Below are 20,969 nucleotides of genomic sequence, written 5' to 3' on the forward strand. Positions count from 1 at the left end.
TGGTCCAGCAAGATGAAATATGATTACGGTATGTCCCAAAAATAATTTTCAGGTGAAGTGTGCCACAGAAAACATATGACTTTGTGAAAATATCACCACTTCAAATTACCCACCAAAGGTGGGCTGATGCTAGTTCAATGTAATTCTGAGCCTATATTAGTTTCCACAAGCTTAGTCTGATCCGATTCGATGTACCGTACCATACTCTGTTACGGAGCATCGGTGCTGCTGAAGCACTTTCTTGACAAGGGTTACACTGGGTGGTTTGCATTGCCTTCCCAGCAGAAGTTATGGCAGGAATTTGGAATTTGTTCAGGGTGTTGGCGATAGCTCACCTACTCTTCGCGAAGGACACCGTGGGATCTTTAACGTCCACCAACTAATACCGACAGACGGGATGCCCAGTTTCACATCCATCTGAGGGTCTCTCTCTCTCTCTCTCTGTCTCTCTCTGTCTCTCTCTGTCTCTCTCTGTCTCTCTCTGTCTCTCTCTGTCTCTCTCTGTCTCTCTCTGTCTCTCTCTGTCTCTCTCTGTCTCTCTCTGTCTCTCTCTGTCTCTCTCTCTCTCTCTCTCTCTCTCTCTCTCTCTCTCTCTCTCTCTGTCTCTCTCTGTCTCTCTCTGTCTCTCTCTGTCTCTCTCTCTCTCTCTCTCTCTCTCTCTCTCTCTCTCTCTCTCTCATCCATTTCACATCCAGAGAGAGAGAGAGAGAGACAGAGAGAGAGACACGCACATTGATGCATCACCCTCCCTGTGAAACACCAGGATGACAGTTTGTAGCTGGGCTGAGATTCAAACCCAGGCAAGACCGCTTAAGAGGCGAGTGTGCATACCTCAAGGCCATCCTGTAATCCTTTGTATCCAAATCATGTATTAAGTGCTGCCTTCAGTCGGATTTGAACCTGCAATCTCAAAGATAAGATTCTCATGTTGCACAACGAATGCAGAGAAGATAAGATTAATTTTGAATGACTTTCAGATCTTGGCCTTCAACTCTGCTGTTGGTGCTTCCCCCAGCGCTCTGTCTCTGTCTGTCTCTGTCTGTCTCTGTCTGTCTCTGTCTGTCTGTCTGTCTGTCTCTCTTTCTCTCTGTCTCTCTCTCTCTCTCTCTCTCTCTCTCTCTCTCTCTCTCTCTCTCTCTCTCTCTCTCTCTCTCTCTCTCTCTCTCTCTCTCTCTCTCTGCTGTTCCTTTTGTTCTGTTGCATCCTGATCCATTCAGCGTACTAGAACTAGCTCTTCCACGAGCGTCGACGATGTATACAAAAAAATATGTGCAGTATATTTGTTTGAATGCCTTTAATAAATAATAAACACTTCTTGTAACTCTGTCTTACACAAAATCCAAAGTGAGGTTGACATTGAAAAGTTATCTGAGGTCATAATCTCCCTGATTATGAACTGGATTCAAATGTTCCAGGTTGAGGTTGAAACGAAACGATATTTAAAAACTGGAATTGCTAACGCTTGCTCATGCCATCCCTGCCAAAAAAAAATATGGAAAATTGTGGGGGTATGGTCAACCCACGTGGAACATGCCTCGATAAGCTTTACATCCTGTTCCTGCGGGAAGACCACCTTACATGTTCTTCTCTGATAAACCTCTGGCAGAGATGCGGAGGTCTATAAAACTCATTTTTAAAACATTTGGTGCTCGAGCATCCTTCACGTGCTGTTCAACTGTGGAACTCATTCCGTCTTAAAATTGACGCAACCCAAATCAAGTTGTGGTTTACAAAACCCTCAAAAAAAAATCCCATCTTTTTGTCGTTGCTTTTTCTGAATTTTTAATTTGCTTACCTTTCCCTTCTTTGTTAAGTATTTTTAAAATTTTACTTACAAATAAAAAGTGCAGAAATTCATTGGCCTCGTATCGGTAGTAAATTGATTGAATTGACATCACTAACGATTTATTTGTTCATGTCTCCAAACTAGCAACGGAAGCCGGTCGGTCGTCATTTGAGAATACTCCATGGAGTCACTCCCTTCATCGGCACCTTTTCAGTTCCTCGGGGCATACGAGGCATTTAACACATTGCCATGGAATATAGATCCCCACTGACGGCCGGTGCAGATGTGTTCCATTTCATACCCGTGACGGCAGTGGAGTTTAAAGCCCTTGGTACCGATAGCATATCCCAGTAGGAGGCTGAGAAAACAAGGTTTGCTGTGCTTTTAGACTGTAGTCAGCTTGATTGCCCCTCAGTATGTCACTCTTTCTTGTGACTTCGTAGTTCATACACTCCTTGCTTTTACTGTCACCGGGGTACACATGCATTCCTTGACCATTCCAATCCTCAGGTCGAAAGATGTCTGTTCACTCTAACTCCTTTATCCATCTTTCTTCTCTCTAAGGAATTGTCGGGCTTCTTACACTCTTCTTTCCACTCCTTCAAGGTGTTATTTCAACAGTACCTTATGATTGAATTGCTTGTTTGTGGATTGGGTAAAGCATTGTATTGGACTCAAATCTTTAGGTTGGAGTCCCATGGTTTAAAAAAAAAAAAAAACCTTCCTTTCACGCCATCAGGTACATCGGGCTGCCGAAGCAGTTTCATTGGCTCAGGGGACACAATCCGAGATGGGTCTCCACTCCGACGCAAGATAATCTAATGAAATGGCTAATTTTTCCAAGACAAGGTACTTATTTTGCCGACCTCGGGAGGATGACATGCCGAGTCGACCCATGTGGTCTTAAATCTTAAGCCAGCAACCTTAACCGGATTACCATAGTTAGTGAAAATTTATACACCTCATCATTGAGTGATGACGTGGCTAAAATTGACTCTTCGTCATGGAATAATTCACGACTTCTCAAGAGCACCCGATCGCTCTGAAAAGGGTAGACAGAAACCCACTACCACAGCCTTATGACCCAATCTATAATCCGTGTCACCCTCTTCGTCTGTTTGCCTCTTGTCTTCTTTTTCCCCCTTACTATGATCAGAAATATTAACACAAGCCGGTAGGCGACATGGGTGGTCGCTATATAATTGCATACTAGTCATACAGTTTTTGACGGATTGGGATGAAATTTTTTGACAAAGAAGTTGATTATAGTGCGCATAAAAGTGCGGAAGCCGATTGTTGATCTTCGAAAAAAATATGCATATAAATATTTTTCGGATTTTTTTCAAAATTTTCAAAGTCCCGTTGCTGGGCAACAGTGGCGTCCATAGCAGCGGTGCTCAAAAGCATACAACTAGATCCTGGTATGAACCTACCAGTCAAGTTTCATCAAAATCGGTTGACTCCTCTGGACTCCAGAGCTGTCCATTACATACATACAGACAGACGGAAAACCTGAGACTAAGGATAGTCTAACGACCACCCAATATTTCTCATCTGCGGCTTTTTCAACTGTCATGCCAGCTGGCTGGGTGTTGGCTCGGCAATAAACAGCCATGGTATTACAGCAAAGACCTTCTGCAACTCTGTGATTTAGCCAAACTGTAAACTTCCCAACTAAGATTTCTGCTGCTGGTATGTTCTCCCTCCTGGGCCAACGAATGACTAACACCCAATTGCTGCTGTTCCTCATTTACCCCGATTAGCCTTTCTGATCAATTTATTGTCTGACCATCTCTCTGGCTATTGTAAGAGAGCAATCACTTCCACATCAGCAGAGAGAGAGAGAGAGAGAGAGAGAGAGAGAGAGAGAGAGAGAGACAGAGAGACAGACAGACAGACAGACAGACAGACAGACAGACAGACAGACAGAGAGACAGAGAGACAGAGAGACAGAGAGACAGACAGACAGAGAGACAGAGAGACAGAGACAGAGAGACAGAGAGACAGAGACAGAGAGAGAGAGAGAGAGAGAGAGAGAGAGAGAGAGAGAGAGAGAGAGAGAGAGAGAGAGAGAGAGAGAGAGAGCTGATATCTGCATAACAGAGGGATGGGGAACTGTAACACAATGTGGAGTCATCTACAAAAAGGAAGAGAGTGTTTTCCATTGCAAAGGAGAAGAGAAAGGTTTTCCAGTGCTCAAAGGAAGAGGGGGGTTTCCAGTGTCAAGGCGGTTATTAATATAGATGAGGAACAAGAATGGGCCCAGAACACTGTCTTAGTCACATACAGTCTCCACTGGGAGAGGGAAGGAAGTCAGACATCCAGGAACGAAGGTGAAGGTGGCCTTCTATGCCACAGACTGCGAGCTTGGCAAGGATGCCAGACTGTGTTGAATGCCTGACATACAGTGTGTCCAGGGAGATGGTCCTAACCTCTTGTTTGAGATTGAGGACCTCCAACCATTGCTGAGAGAGTAGCAGAAGCATGTCCAGAGTTAAGTGACGGGAACAGAATCCAAATTTATGGTCAGGTCATACTGTTTGAAAAGAGGAAAGATTACTTTGAAAGCAGTGATTGAATCCATGACCTTGGTTGTAATTCTTGTTTGTTGGATTCCTGGATGGGTTTGCGGGTTGTGGAGTAGCCACTGAAATCAAAATCCTACCCAGGTTCCTCCCGATGACTCCATGTTTGCTCTTTACTTCTTCGGGTTCCTTCTTGCTCTTCCGTTTCCTTCTGTTTGTACCATATCCTGATGCTGTGTGGACTGTGCTGCCCCGTGGGTGGACTTCTGGTAGCTTGTACCTGCTGGTGCATTTCAGCCTGGGGAGTAACTGCTGACATCTATCTGTCCGGTTTCTTCCTGACATCTTTGCTCTTTGTTCCTTTCACATTTCTTTCTATTTGTTTTTTTTTCTTTTCACAATTTTCTTGTGAAATTTTCACAAATTTTCACAATTTTCACAAATAACATAAATTTCAACATAAAAACAACTTCACAGGTATATTCATTAAAAATACCAAATAAATAATTAAAACAGCAGATCTCGAAAAGTAACACCTTCATTAAACACATCGACAAGACTACAAGAGCACCCGGTAGAGCGCATACCTCTGCCATGTAATGCCTGATCCACGAGAACATCTCGCGCCCGATACATTTTTGAAACATCAAACTATTTATCGTTTTTGGCCCGATCTCTCAATGGTGAAGAATGACTTTAAAAAAGAAATAATTATTGTATCCAGATCCGGATTTGGATCTTCACCAAAATCGAATAAATTCATCCTTGCCACACACCCAACGTGTCCACCAAGCTTCATCCCAATCCGTCCACCACTTTTTGAGATATCGTGCTACAGATCGTTTTTGGCCCGGGGTTCCGGATCCGGATCTTCACCAAAATCTAATCAGTTCGTCCTCGTCACAAACTGAACCTGTCCATCAAGTTTCATGTGGATACATCGACAACTTTTTGAGATATCCTGTGCACAGACAAACAGACAGACGACAGACAGAAAGGGGTGAAAACATAACCTCCTTCACCTTCAGTGGCAAAGGTAATGAGAGAGATTGAGATTGGGACCGTACTCTGTGCAGAGCGTTGGTGCTGCCTAAGCAGTCTCCTTGGCTATGGGGCACAATCCTGGACGGGTCGCCACTCCGACACATGATACCAGCAAGCTGGCACTCATTTTGCCGACCTCGGAAGGATGACAGGCCGAGTTAACCCCACCTGGTATTAATTCAACAGCTGAGCAGAATTTGAACTCAGGACCCTGGGATCCATAGCCCACCACCCGAACCATTAAACCAACACCAGGCAACACCAGGAGGTAATGAGTCATTATATTTCCTAACAGCACAAAGCAAGAAAAAATTTCTAAATCTCCTGGTTTTAACCCATAGAAGTGGAATTATTCCCCACCGATGAAAAACTCTTCAATACAGGGTGTTTCAAAAAGACTGATACAACTTTGACTTCCTTCCAATTTCTTTGTGTTTTTGACCGATACCGTTTTCCTTTTCAGAGTTTGGTGTTGTTCTTGTGGTATTTGTTCCCTGCAATTTCTATCTCCATCGCTGAACTATGCCATTGACAGTAAAACAGAAGACAAATATGGTGGCTCTGTGGTCTGAGACCAAATCATATGTGGACACCTGCCGGAGGTTCTGCCGGGAATATGACCTCAGAACACGTGATGGACCCACAAATAGTGCCATTCAACGTATTGTGAAACATTTTGAGCAGAGAAGTACAATGCACAATGAGAGCAAGAGCAACAGTAGCAGTCCAGCATCAGTAACCAAGAGCCAAGTCAACATCGACACCGTGTGGGATTCCGCAGTGGACAGTCCCAAGAAGTCCCACCACAGGCGCTCCCGTGAGCGAGGCATCAAACCAACGTCAGTCTGGCGTATCCTCACTAATGACCTGAAGCTTTTCCCATACATCATGTCTATTAGGCATAAACTGGGTCAAGATGACACGAGGAGACTTGATATGTGCAATTGGCTGAGTGACAGGATGAAGCGGTATCCAAACTGGGTCAACCTGATCTGGTTCAGTGATGAAGCTCATTTCCACTTGAATGGTGCCATCAAAAATCACAACAACATTTTCTGGAGGGGAGGGGGCAGAACCTCCTGAGGAGATCACTGAGAGGTACCTGAAAGGGACAAAGGTCACATTCTTCTGCACCTTCAATGCAAGGTGGGGAATGCTAGGGCCTTACTGGTTTAAGAATGACAACTGCAGGACGGTGACAATCAATGGTGAGCACTACCGGGCCATGCTCCAGAAGTTCCATAATGATCTCGCCCAAAGATTCACCCCAAACCAGCTCAGCATGACCTGGTTTATGCAGGATGGTGCACCCCCACGTGCAGCTGGTGACACCATCACTTTCCTGCGGCAGCTGTTCAGAAACCACCTCATTGCCCTGGGTACCGCTCATGACTGGGCACCTCATAGCCCAGACTTGAACCCTCTGGACGACTGGTTCTGGGAGGCTGCCAAGGGCTCTGTCTACACCAACCGCCCTGCGACATTGGACGATCTGAAGCAGGAGGTGTCGGACTACCTTCAGGCAGTGCCACATGAGACCTACAGAAAAGTTGGACAGAACTTTGGAATCAGGATCAATGCCTGTCTGAACCGTGGAGGGGCACACATCGAGAACATCAATTACAAGGATTTTGAGGAAATTACAAGGATTTCAGACCTTGGGCTCTCACCAACTCCAGCAATGACTTCCTGCAATAGCAATCAGTGATAGAAAATACCATGTCATAAGCTTTCAAGAAATGTTGGGTTCACGTTCCTGAGGTTTCTGTTTCTTTGTAAATGAACATTTAAAGTTGCACACTCTTTTTGAAACACCCTGTAATACAGAGTGATTTACATCTATATATTACTGAAACTTTCATCATGTATGTATGTATGTATGTATGTATGTATGTATGTATGTATGTTCCCGAAATACAGCCAAAACGGTACACGATAGCGCAAAAATTTTCATGCTACCTTACTTACCATTCGCCTGCGGTGTGCAGTATCAAGTTTCATTCAAATTGGGCAACGAAAAAAATTATAAAAAAAATCAATTCCTGATTCAGTCAAGTACTCTTCGAGATTATTTGATCAATGCAAACAACCTCAGCGGTTTAGTTCGCTGGAGCTATCTTTATTTTTTTTGAAATGATTTTTTCATCAACCGCTGTCACAACGGGAACCCAACGGGGTCACGGGTCGTCTAGTCATCAATAATAGTCTGAAATTTCCTATCCATAGCATACTTACTTAACATTTCTAAATATTTAATTATCCTTACCAATCACCTTCCTAGCTGTCCTCAATATTCTCTCTAAATTCTGTTCTGTTAGAAGAAGGTGATCCTGTAATACCTCGGTCTCTTCGTCATTGTAACATTGAACCTTAGTGTGTGCACATGCTTGAGAAGAACAGACTTATGGAAGGTGGAAGCACTCGTTCCACCAGTGCTTGTCTAACTTGGACTTAAATAAATTTGTCGTCTTGGCTTTAACGATTTCCTGTGGAAGACTGCTCCAGTCATCCACAACTCCACTGCTAAAAAACAAAAACAGAAGCACTTCCTGATGTCTGGTTTGCTCTTCTTAAATAACTTCCTTGAGTGACCTCCAGTTGAAGTATGTCCAACTGGCTTGAAGAAATGCCCGGGATCGTTCCTGATCAGCCCATCGATAATCTGATGCGCAATAATCAAATCACCCCTCCTCCTCCTTCAATTAAATCACTCCTCCATCGTTAAAAGTGGAGACAGTGGAGATTCAGGATCCTCAGCCCATCTTGGTAGGGAAGCTCCTTGATTTCTGGAACCATTTTGGTGGCCCTTCCTCTGCACTTTATCTGCATCCATCTTAAATCGGAGGTGCTCGAGGATTTTGTTGGCATATATCCACTTTGCGTAGCAAGGTTATCAATACATCTTCAGCACCTCTCTTTAAGGATCCATACATTCTTTCGTTTGCTCCGCAAGAATGTTTCTCGCAATCCTTTCCAAACATTCCATGGGTACAGCAGTTAATGCTACTGGTCTATCATCGTTAAAATTAACCGGTTTGGGAATTTTAGGTAGAGGTACGATGACAGAAGAATTCTCCGACTTTGGAACTACCTGAGACTCCAGAACAGTGAATGAAAAACTGAAACCAATTCCCTATAACAATCTTTAAGAATACAGTACGTCCAGACAGGCTATCCGGCCGGCCCAGCGGCCTTACCCATGCTCCATGCTGAGACACCATTTGTAGAAATAATTACTCTGTGTTATCCTTCCACCACAATATTCCATGTGTCGTGCATCCCACAATAGCCATTTCCCTAAATGTGTCATCACAGCCTTCAATTGGCATCTGCCTTGGCAGCAGTCGGATCCTGTTTTGAAGCTGTATAACTATTTCCAAGGCAGGACTAAACATAGAAAGCCCTGGCAGTGAACCATCGGTTGATATTTTACCGTCATCGTAAATTATGAGTGGAGCTTGCGGTGTAGGAGCATTATTAAAGGAGCACAGCGAACAGGTTACCTACTGTGGCCATCCTGATGACAACTCCCACAACTGTGGCATCCCAAATTACAAATGAGCTGTCCTGTTTAATATTTTATCAAATCAAATACATTAATTTCTGCGACCTATAATGGACACGGATACCATGCAGATGATTTAAACGAGGTGGAATGTAAGCACTCCATCATAAGGAACGTACGCTTGAACGCCTCAAAAATGACAAAACTGATCGTACGAAGTAGTTTGTATTCATGAGCTCATTTGCAAAAAAAAGTTTTAGTCCTATGGTATTATTTATAATCTTTGACATACAACCTTCCAGGAAGATCGCTTGCTTACACCTTACCTGCATGGTGCTCACAGCAAAACGAAGCCCATTGCCAGCACCATTCGAGCTTTGCTTCTCCGTTTGGGGCTTGTCCAGAAAGGCTCCCATTGCAGAACGGGTCTTTTGGTTTTTAATGTAGTGACATGGAATCTGAGATGGGGAATGAGGGGAGGTTTCATGAGTAATTATAGTAAGATCAATCACCAGGAAAACATTTTCATTTTAATTTTTTTTGTTTCAAGGAGCTAACTACTACTACTACTACTACTACTACTACTACTACTACTACTACTACTACTACTACTACTACTACTACTACTACTACTACTACTACTACTACTACTACGAATTTTTTAACAGCTCCTTGGCAAGGATTACCATTGCCTTCCCAGCAGTAGTAAGGGTAGGAATTTGTAATTTGGCCAGGGTGCTGGAAATAACTTGCCTGCTCTTTGAGAAAGACACTGTGGGTTGTTTAACGTTCACCAACTAATGCCGGCAGATGGAGCACACAGTTTAATGACATTCGAGGTATGGCACATATATCGACGAATTTTCCTGCCTAACAGCACCTGGATTACAGTTCATAGCCAGGCTAAACAAAGGTTGGACAGCTCAGAGGTGAGTGCACATACATCCAGGCTATTCTGGCAGCCATGACAGCCTCAACGATTCCCACCTTTTTGTGGGGTCCCACCGAGGAACACGTTTACCTCCGCCACCGAAGGTGGGCGCAGGTTATGTTTGTATGTCTGTCTGTCTGTTTCTTTGTCTGTAAACAGGATATCTCAAAAAAGATGTGGACGGATTCAGACAAAATTTGGTGGACAGGTTGGGTGTGGGATAAGTACAAAATGATTCGATTTTGGTGAAGATCCGGATCCGGATGATAGAATTTTTTAAGTGATTCTTCACCATTGAGACATCGGGCCAAAATGGAAATATGGCACGATATCTCAAAAAGTTGCGGACAGATTCGGACAAAACTTGGAGGACAGATTGGGTGTGCAACAAGGAAGAATTGATTCAGTTTCGGTGAAGATCTGCATCTAGATACGGATACGATCATTTTATAATTTTTGAAGTGATTCTTCACCATTGAGAGATAGGGCCAAAAATGATATCCAGCACGATATCTCAAAAAGATGTGAACAGATTCGGACGAAACTTGGATGAGTTGGGTTGGAGACACGACCAAGCCGATTAGATTTGGAGGTCATCAGTCCAGATCCCGGCCATCAGTGGGATACAAAACGTAAACTGTTCAGTCTATGTGCTCTACTGTGTGCCGTTCTAGTTGGCACAAGTTTTTTAGGAACTGGCTGGCCAGGCCTGATGTTGACTGGAGGTGCCAGGAATTTGTAATTTGTTCAGGGTGCCGGCGATAACTTGTGCACTATTCATGAAAGACACCGTGGGATTTTTAATGTCCACTAATAATCAGTTCTGCCAGACGGCTCCTCCAACTTCACTCCTTCTGATGTATGGGTAACATTTTATTTTTGGGTTGAGATTCAAACTCAGGCTATACAACTCAAAGGTGAGTACGCATGCCTCAAAGCTATCCAGTAAGCCAAAACCAAAGAGCCATCGACATATTATGTAAAATTATTTTGTTCAAGTCATTCCAAATTCCCACTTTTTCCTTCCTGAGAGTTTCCTTCTGTATCCATCTTGTCTACCCCATGCATTCTCCCCAACCCCATCATTCCTCCCCACATCCATTTCTTGTCCAAGTCTCACTCTCTTTTGTCCTTCAACCCTGCTGTTGGTGTGTTCTCGTTCTCTCGGTCTCTGTCTCTGTCTTTGTCCTGTTCTAGCTCTTTCAGAAGGGAGATCTGAATCATATCATACATCGATGTGTTAAAAGGACAACAAAGTTTAATCGGTGATAATGTAATGGTGAAGAAGTGTGTGGACTTCCAGTTCGGAATTTATAATGAGAAGGGCATCCCAAGAGGAGTAAGCAGCATTTTAAAAGGAAATAAAAAGCTTGGGGGTAAAGAAATCAAATTGGGAATAATGATGAAATTCACTTACAGGAACACTGTAAAAGGAACTCGAGAGTTGTTAAGAGGTCATTGTTATAGCTCTCAGGAATATTAATATCGGTCATAGGAATGAAATAGCCTGGTGTTGGCTTAGTGGTTAGCGTGGCTGACTTGGAATCCTTGGGTCCTGAGTTTGAGCCCTGTTTGCCACTGAATTTATACCAGGTGGGGTTGACTCAGCCTGTCATCCTTCCGAGGCCAGCAAAATGAGTGCCAGTGTACTGGTAATAGGGACACTGCATCAGCGGCATAGCCACATCAGCGGCATCAAACCAATGATGCAACCAGCAGCCATAAGGCTGCACTCGAAATAAAGAAAGAATAGATCTGAAATACTCAATTCTTGTGTGTTGAAATTTGAAATTTGTTGAAAATTGAAAGAATTGAAATACGTCAATATGAAATACTGACCCTCGAATCAACTGTGGTCCACCTACGCTTGTGGAAACACGGGCTGCGGTGAACCAGTTGAAACGGGGCAAAGCTCCAGGGATCTGTGGCATCCATGCTGAACTTCTCAAGGCTGGTGGAAATGCTGCACTCGTGTCGTTGCATGCAGTTTTGTGCTCTGCCTGGAACACAGGCATCATCCCAACTGACTGGAAGAGGGGCCTTGTTGTCCCTCTCTGGAAAGGGAAGGGTGATCGCCAAGACTGCAACAACTACCGAGGGGTGACGCTGCTCTCAGTGCCGGGCAAGGTCTTTGCTCGGATAATTCTCGATAGGGTTCGCCACCATCTGCTTGAGCACCAGCGTCCAGAGCAGTCAGGCTTTACACCAAAGAGGTCAACGATTGACCGTATCCTTGCACTTCGTGTCCTCACCGAACGCAGACGAGAGTTTCGGCAGGGGCTGCTTGCAGCCTATGTTGATCTCTGTAAAGCGTTCGATTCAGTGAATCGGGATGTCCTCTGGAGGATTCTTGGTCTTCGTGGGGTGCCACCAAAACTGATCGATCTGATGTCTGAACTCTACTCTGGTACTGAGAGTGCTGTGAAGTGTGGTGGTACCATCTCTGACTTATTTCCAGTTGTTACTGGAGTTCGTCAGGGATGTGTACTTGCCCCCACACTTTTCAGCACTTGTATGGACTGGATTCTAGGGAGGATGTCAGAGAGATCAAGTTGCGGTGCGTCATTTGGGAATGTCAAGATCTCGGACCTTGACTTTGCAGATGATGCAGTCATCTTTGCGGAGACTTTAGACATCCTCTTGGGGGCCCTCGAGATGCTGAATGAGGAGTCAGAGCCGTTGGGATTACGGGTTTCTTGGGTCAAAACAAAGATCCAGGCTTTCGGTGACATCTTGGATGCTGCTGTCCTGTCTGTGTCTGTTTGTGGTGAGGATGTTGAGGTCGTGGAGAGATTCACTTACCTTGGCAGTGATATTCATGTCTCTGCTGGCTGCGAGTCAGAGTTCAATAGACGTCTGGGTCGGGCCTGGGGAGTCATGGATTCACTGGATCATGGGGTGTGGCGCTGCCGGTACCTGTGCGGGAGGACGAAAGTCCAAGTCTTCAGGTCCTTGGTACTTCCAGTCTTGCTCTATGGGTGCGAGACTTGGACTCTGACCAAGGATCTGAGACGGAGACTTAATTCCTTTGGTACCAGGTCTCTTCGGAGAATCCTTGGCTGTTGCTGGTCGGATTTTGTGTCCAACGAGCGGTTGCTGAGAGAGACTCGGATGAGATTTGTTACCTGCATAGTCCGTGAGCGTCAGTTGCGGCTGTATGGACATGTGGCTCGTTTTCCTGACTCTGATCCTGCTCAGCAGATTCTCTCAGCGAGGGAGTCTCATGAGTGGAGGAGGCCAGTGGGTCGACCACGTGCCTCATGGTTGCAACAGGTTGACCATCATCTCAAGGAGATGGGGATGGGCCTGGCATCTGCCTGGGGGATGGCCAGATGGAGGCCCCTGGAGTACCGGCGGAAAGTGGACGCAGCGACGTGCTGTTCTGGCACATGCTCCCATACCTGACCTGACCTGACTCAATTCTTATGCAACGGAGAACAAGTCTTGCTTGTGAAGGCTCGTGTTGTTCTGCACTGGTGGACAGGGAGAGCAATGGATGGCATTCACAGAAATGTTGATCTCACGATTCCATTTCATTCATTTGTATTTGTCATGGACCAAGATCCTTGTCAACTGGGACAACTCTGAATATCAAGGTAACCTTCAACTTTCTTGAGGAATCCAGTATGCACTGAAGCAAGACATTTACCAATTTAACTTAAAGTTGTGCAATGAATTCCTTCTTCTTCTTCTTCTTCTTCTTTTTCTTTTTCTTCTTCTTCATCTTCTTCTTCTTCTTCTTCTTCATCTTCTTCTTCTTCTTCTTCTTCTTCTTCTTCCTTAATGGCCCAACTATTCCCACGTTTTGGAGTTTGACTGGAGGGAACGATTCTGGCAGAAATCTTTCTGAAACCGGTTGGTCTGTCCTGACTTTCAAGAGAGAGGAACTTGGAAATTGTTCAGGGTGCCAGCAATAACCTGCCTACTATTCGTGAAAACACCATGGGATCTTTAATGTCCTCACACATGTGGACCAACCAATGGCCGCCGATCCTCTGCATGTGGAACTGCAGGCACTCCAATCCTCCAGCTTTATGTTCCTCCGATGGATGGTGCTCACATATTGATGCCTCACTCTGCATACGAACTGTAGGTATAAATTGTCACAGGCCGAATCGAGATTCAAACCCAGGCCAGACAGATAAAAGGTGAGTGCACGTATCTCGAAGCTATCTTGCCAGCCCTTAAACTCTTAAAGTCACATGATGAGAATTTCAAGGAAAATAAAGAATTGAAAAGCATTGATTACAGATTCGCCAGTCCAGATCATGAAGGGCTTCTCGGACCCGCTTCTTGACCTATGACCCTGAAGCTGACGAGCCGCAGATAACTTTGCGCATGATAGGCTGCCGAGCAACCACGGACGCCGTCTGAGACGAATCATTTAGGTAGCGTCCTGGCATCCTTCCTGCGTTACCTTGCCGGCAAATTAATCCCCCCAGATAGGGAACCGGGCTCTCAACGCCCCACTACTGTCAATTAAGAATGGCCGAGCGATACCGTAAGTGGGACGTTGGATAATGACTAACCGTAGTGAAACAGCAGGGCAGAACTCCCATCCACTATTTATATAATCTATCTCACCAATGGAGAAAAAGACAATCGAGCAGTTTGGAAAGTTTATAAAAGCCAAAAGGACACATATTCACAGAGCAAAAACAGTGTCACAAAGAAAGATCTTCCCCTTAAGCACACAAGCCCCCTTCGTCAGTCAACTTAACACGACGATGCACATATGCACCGCGATCGTTCTCGGAGAAGTAGAGAATGCTCTCATGCATTCCGAGTGAAAGAATTAGAAATAGGGATAGAAAGAGAAAGAGTGAGTCAGTGTGTCTCAGCCGGCACATCCAAGGAAAACTGTATGGCTTGTCAGCTCTCGCTCAGTAGTACAAGCCCATTCGTTTTCACAGCGGCTTGCTCTCACAAAGGGTTGCTCTCGCAACGGGCTTGCTCTCAAGGGTTTAGCTTGTCTCTTGGAGGTTCCCCAGCCACATACCAGCCCCGGCCACTGAATTCTCCGGCCTTATAATGCTCCTGGTAGAGGTATGGTCCGGGAACTGGGCAGCTCTTCATGCAGCTTCCTGAATGATGTGCTCTTGTTTCCATGTGGTTCTCATTGGTCAAGCCCATGGTCCTGCAGTGGGTTGACGGCCAACTATACCCATATGCAATGCTTTGTTGTGACGCTTCTCACCATTGAGGAGGTTTACATTCCCAGTCCGCACCACTTCATACAGATGGCTGTTGAAGTTGGAATGAATCGTGATATGGGTTTTGTCGTATAATGTTGTGTATTGCAAAGTGGGTATGGTTGCCTGGCAAAGAGAGGTGTGGAGAGAGAGAGAAAGAGAAAGAGAAAGAGAAAGAGAAAGAGAAAGAGAAAGAGAAAGAGAAAGAGAAAGAGAAAGAGAAAGAGAAAGAGAAAGAGAAAGAGAAAGAGAAAGAGAAAGAGAAAGAGAAAGAGAAAGAGAAAGAGAAAGAGAGAGAGAGAGAGAGAGAGAGAGAGAGAGAGAGAGAGAGAGAGAGAGAGAGAGAGAGAGAGAATGAATTACGAGCGGGGTTCAAATTTTGCTGCAGAAACACAACGCATTTCCCTGTCCACTGATACGAGGGGAGATGTAATCGAACTAAACAAAATACTACGAATATATCTAAACTCCAGGGTTCTCCAGGGTTTGTGTTGGATGTGACTCCCTGGGGTCTTCCAAAACCATAACAGTATTCTCTTTGTGGAAATCAAAATAATAACTAAAATATTTTTTTGTTAATTCGTTCAAGAGTAGCCTTATTTGATAGAATCGCAAATTCTTTACCGAGATTTTAGCATTCATTGAAAACATTTTCAAGTCGGCGCATCACGTGGCTTCAGTTACGAGCTGAAATTGATTGTTAGTCATACCTGTTGGTAACATACATCTAACATACATCAGTTGGAATCCGTCCCCTGTGTCTCATGGGAATTAAGCGTACGTACGCCGTGGGTTATTTTATAGATAGGATTTTTTACATCTTCACTTTCACAACAACAACACTCTGCTCGCGGCATTCTTCGCATGCTCACCAGCGAGCGCACGTGTGGGCGGAGTCAAACATAGGCATGGCATCCCTCTTTGGCCAATCGGCAAGGAGCAGGCGTCTCACCCGCCCCGTCTCCCACTCAACACCATCGCCATTACGCACGTGGCCGGAGGTGAGGAGGTAGGCGGAGCTACAAACGCCTCCGATCGGGACTCCACCCAGAAGGGTGGGAGTTGCCCCACCTACTGTGGGCCTGTCCAATGGGAGACGGCCAGGGAATCGCACGATGGGTCCGACCAATCAGAAGGCGAGTGGCCAGGAGAAGAGGCCCCTCCCTCCTGAAGAGAAAGTGTGCTTGTCAGGATGAGCGTGAGGAGATTGCGTCCCGTGTGTCTCGACGCGCATCTGCCTGGGTTTGCGGCGGACTGCATCCGGCGCTTCGGAGGTGTCTCGTCTTGTGTGTTTCAGCGAGCGGTCGACGATTTTTTTATCAAGGGAGATCACCTCGTCTCGCCTCCTCTGGATTCGGCTGCCCTGGTCCGTCCTTTGGCGATGTGTTGAGAAGTAGTGAGGGTAAATTGTGCATTTGGACCGACGGGTCTTGGTAACCATCCGCTCGGGTTACGCACGGTTCGAGCACGATAACAGCTCGTTCCGCTCGAGGCCTGACGGGGGTGTGAATTCCTCGGTAGCTTTGCCGCGTGGACACTTAGGTATATTGAAGTTGGCAATTAACCCTATTCCATGCGGCCGAATTATTGGCGATTCACGGTCCTGTAAGGGACCCGTGCCTTTCGGAGTTCTCCGAGAAGCACGATCTAGATTCCGGGTGTTTGGTGGAGCTGACTCTCCTGCTCCACCTAGCGGTCATGCTCACCGCTGACACCCGGGCCTATAACAATATTACCCTGATCTAAAACATGAATTCAGGAATGACTAGAATTATACAAAGGATCTTTGAAACCTGAGTCATTTCCATAACAATATGTTTTAAATAATTTATTTATAAACTCCAACGAACTGACAATCCTTCGGTATTTAACACGTGATATCTGAGCCAATGTAAAGGTGTGTTCTGGTGCAGGTACAGCAGGTGCACCTGAACGAGTTGTTAGTCCGTGCTGCTAGTGTAGTGGTACTTTCATGGTGTGAGCATTTATTACTTCGTGCTCAGGTTATTTCGATATCAAATCAATTGATTCCGACAGTGACCCCAGAAAAAGAAGGTCAAATGTGTAGGTAATAAATAGATTGACTGTGGCGTGTTACTCAGTACATAACTCATCAATCCCACGTCGTAGAGAGACGTGTGGGGCCTCGTTTGACTCAGCGGAATCCCAGTTTACCCTGTGGACCCAGGTCCTACCTAAATCAAGGGATCTTAACAATTATACACCATCTATGGTTATAGTGTTGTCATTAAACATAAAAGTACTTCAACAGCACATATCATACAACTATACAATGCATTGTCTCTATCGTATTTGAGAAAAGCCTCCACTTGTGCCTCTGTCTCTTCTTGAAGCCAGTTTGTGGATAGCTTCACTGCCATGCTCCTTTCAGACACCTCTGTCGGCCTATCTCAACTAGATAGTCGGCGACTAAACCTTCTCCCCCACCAAGTTTCTTGGTGAGGAGGGTGCATGATATGGACACCCAGCAGGATTAAAAACAAAACCTGTCAAAGGGCGGAGGAGCTCCTTGTGAGCCAACCGCCATCCATATCTCGTGACCGACTGTGTCGGCGGACATCCTCCTGCAGTTGGGTTAATTTTTTCGGAGGTTGGTGGCAGGATTTGCACTCCGGTCACCGTAAAACCCTTCACTCGGTAAAACACAAGAAAAATGCAAAGAAAATTCAAAACCGGCTCAGTGGGAGTACCTCCTGTGCAGCTTCCTTCCACTAGGCAGCTCACCAGATGACGGGATTGAGGCAAAGCCTTCGGCACCCCCACTCTTTGATGATTGGAGAAAAAACCACAGGGTAACCTGTGTCGGGTGGTGCTGAGGTGTCGTCCACCAAACGGCGGTCTCCTTGGGTTAACCTGAGGCGCTCCCTTCGGGTGGGTGCTTGGAATGTCCTATCCCTAAGAGAGGATGATCACCTGTCTCTGTTATCATCTGAGCTCAAGCATTTGAACATCAGTATTGCAGCACTCTCTGAGGTTTGAAGACCGGATTGCGGCGAGATCATGGCGGGTGGGTACACCTACTATTGGTCTGGTCGGTCTGATGATTACCATGCCCAAAGAGTTGCTGTAGCTGTGCCAAAAGCTGACTCCAATGATAAATAATTGAGGTAACACCGATCAACGAGCTTATTATGAGACCAAGGATTCGTCACTCCTTGGGTGTCGTTTCCCTGGTCTCTGTATCCACTCTGCTCCACATGAAGCGAGTGATCTCACCGTGAAGGACGCATTCTATTCCCCGCTCTACTCTGTGGTTGATCCATGCCCCAAACAAGATACTCTTCTAGTCTTGGTCGATTTCAATGCATCGACTGGAACTGATAGGGATGGTTATGAGATGTGCATTGGTACCCATGGGTCTGTAACTGTGAACCAGAATAGCACCAAGTTCCTTGACTTTGCAAGAAGTCATGGATGTAGGGGGGGCTGGTTCATGGTTTCAGCGCCCACAGGCTCATCGCTGGACATGGTATTCCAATGCTGGTGGTGTGGCAAAAGAGATTGATCACGTGCTCGTTGATGGTCACTGGAGGATGTTCCAGAACTGCAGGGTCTACCGGAGTGCTCAGTTCCTCAATACCGACCACAGGCTTGTGGTAGCAACTCTGAAGTTGCAGCTTAAATCGAGGAGAATGGTACCATCCCAGCCGAGGCTGGATGTTGGTAAGCTGAGGAATGAAAGGGTAGCTGAGGAGTTTGCGAACAGGCTGAGTGGGGATTTTGGGGGTCTTGGGTGCTTTGGGGAATCCTGAAGAGTTGTGGAGTGCCTTCAAGATGTGAAGTGCCTTGTTGTTGCCGGTGGATGTCTTCGAACTCACGTGTATGGACAGAAGAAGAAAGCAGCAAGGAGAGCTATAAGGATATGAAGGTGGGGGGGGGGGGTAGCGATTAAGGATCGTGGTGTGAGGCTCGTGACAGAGAGGGGGCAGTATTGAAGGCGTGGGAAGGATAGTTCCAAGAGCTGTTGAACCGGGAAGGAAGCAATGGCGAGCTGGAGCTACTGTGCTACGTAGAGGGAAAATTGTATTTGGTGGAGATCACAGAGGTGGAAGTGCGAACAGCATTGAAAAGGATGAAGGGAAGAGCACCAGGCATTGATGAGGTGTGTACAGAGATGATAATTGCAGCAAAAGAAGTTTGAGTCAGTTGGATGAAGAGACTGTTAAATATATGTATGAGAGTGGGTTCAATTCTGGAGGAGTGGAGGACAGGGTTAATTGTGCCAATATGGAAGGGGGAGGGCAACATTCAAGATCCGGGGAAGTACAGGGGCATTACGCTCATAAATCATGTCATGAAGATGCTGGAGAGGATTCTGGATGGGAGGATAAGGAAGAGTGTGGAGATGGAGATTGGAGGAGAGCAGCAGGGGGTTTAGAAAGGGTACGGGAATGACAGATGAGTTGTTCACCCTGAGACAACTGGTGGAGAAGTGGTTAGAGGTGCAAAGTAAGATGGCATTGGGATTTGTGGACCTGGAGAAGGCCGACGACACTGTCGCGAGAGAGATGGTGATAGCTACACTGAGATGGACGGGAGTGCCAGAAGCAAAAGTTAGGTTTGTGGAAAGGATGAACAAGGGAATGAAGGAAAGACTTTTGGTTGGTTCTGGGAGGTCTGAGGAGTTCAGTTTGAGGTAGGGAAGCGCTCTCAGCCCACTCATGTTTATCATGGTGATGGAGCTGGTAAGCAGGAAGGTGAGCTTGAGGGGAGGATGGGGAGGATGTTGTGTGTGGACAATCTGGTTGTTGTGGTGGAGAGTGGGTGGGAGATGCAAGAGGTACTGGGGGAGTGGAAGGAGGCATTTTGGAAACATGGGCTGAAGATGAGTATGGAGAAGACTGAGGTGATGGGGGTTGGGCAGCAGAAAAAAGAAATTAATATCAGGTTGGAGGGTAAGGAGATCAGGCAGGGAAATAGGTTTGAGTATCTCGGAGGAACAGTGACTGGGGATGGTAAGTCCGAGGCAGAGGTGTAGAGGACGATTCGTGTTGGTGCGAATGCATGGAGGAGGGTGGAGGGAGTAATGGTAGACAGAGAGATATCAATGAATTTGAAAGGGAGGAATCCAATGTCGTGTGTAATGCCGGCAATGACCTTTACAGCCTGGAGATGGTGGCACTGGCTGAAAGACAACAACAAAGGCTGCAGGTTTGCGAGAACAACTGGGTCAGGAGAATTGTAGGAGTGAAAAGGGTGGATACAGGGGGATTGGTGTGCAGATGAGCTTGACTGGGAGATCGGTGAAATTCCAGCTGAGATGGGCTGGCCACTTGGTGCGGATGGAGGAAGAGGGAATGGCAAAGAGAGTGGAGAGGTTGAGGGAGCAAGGGAGGAGGAAAAGAGGTAGACCACGGTTGAGATGGGAGGATTGTGTAAGGAGGGATATCTGTAAGGTAGGGGTGGTTGGAGAGTGGAGGGGGTTGGCTGAGGACAGAGGGAGGTGGAGGAGTATCATGGTCAAGTCGGGGTAGAAGCATGGTGCCATTGGACCTCACTCCTTATCAAGGGAAGTGGAGGAGAACAACAACAACAACAATAACTGCATGTAATCAAAATATATTGCACAGCAGTCATGATATTGAAATCCAGATGTGAGCAGGAGAGCAAGGAAAGGAAATAACAAATAATGTCCTGATATTTCCACTTCTTCCTTGTTTGAAAGGTCACATCACATTTTCCTTACAGCATCGTCACACAAAATATATTCCCTACCTTGTGTCGACGTTATTGTAACAATGTAATGTCGTTATACTTATACCAACGTACCATACTTTTTAGGAAGCGTTCTCTTGGCCTGAGTTATAAATCTGGATGTGTTGCCACTCAAACATGGAGGAGAATGGGATTCCCCGGTAAATAAATGTGCTATGTGTTGAAACTCTCAAATGGATAAACAAATGCTGATTAACAATGGCTTATTGTCTTGTTAGTCACATGTTTTACAAGGGCAATGAAAAAAAAA

At 45.8% G+C, this 20,969-nt stretch overlaps 1 protein-coding gene across 3 annotated transcripts in view; it reads right to left on the minus strand.

Annotated features, from left to right (window-relative positions):
• Positions 1-20,969, minus strand: part of LOC147012171 (protein phosphatase 1B-like) — a 55,516-nt gene that overhangs the window by 32,212 nt on the left and 2,335 nt on the right. For all 3 annotated transcript variants that reach the window (XM_085855941.1, XM_085855940.1, XM_085855938.1), the window contains exon 2: positions 9,187-9,318. In XM_085855941.1, the coding sequence (XP_085712067.1) occupies positions 9,187-9,276 (90 nt within the window). In that variant the 5' untranslated portion in view covers positions 9,277-9,318. The remainder of the gene's footprint in view (positions 1-9,186; positions 9,319-20,969) is intronic.

The sequence above is a fragment of the Eptatretus burgeri genome, chromosome 15 (assembly GCF_056783735.1).
Source record: "Eptatretus burgeri isolate ZD-2024b chromosome 15, Ebu_testis_v1, whole genome shotgun sequence".
Classification (NCBI taxonomy): domain Eukaryota; kingdom Metazoa; phylum Chordata; class Myxini; order Myxiniformes; family Myxinidae; genus Eptatretus; species Eptatretus burgeri.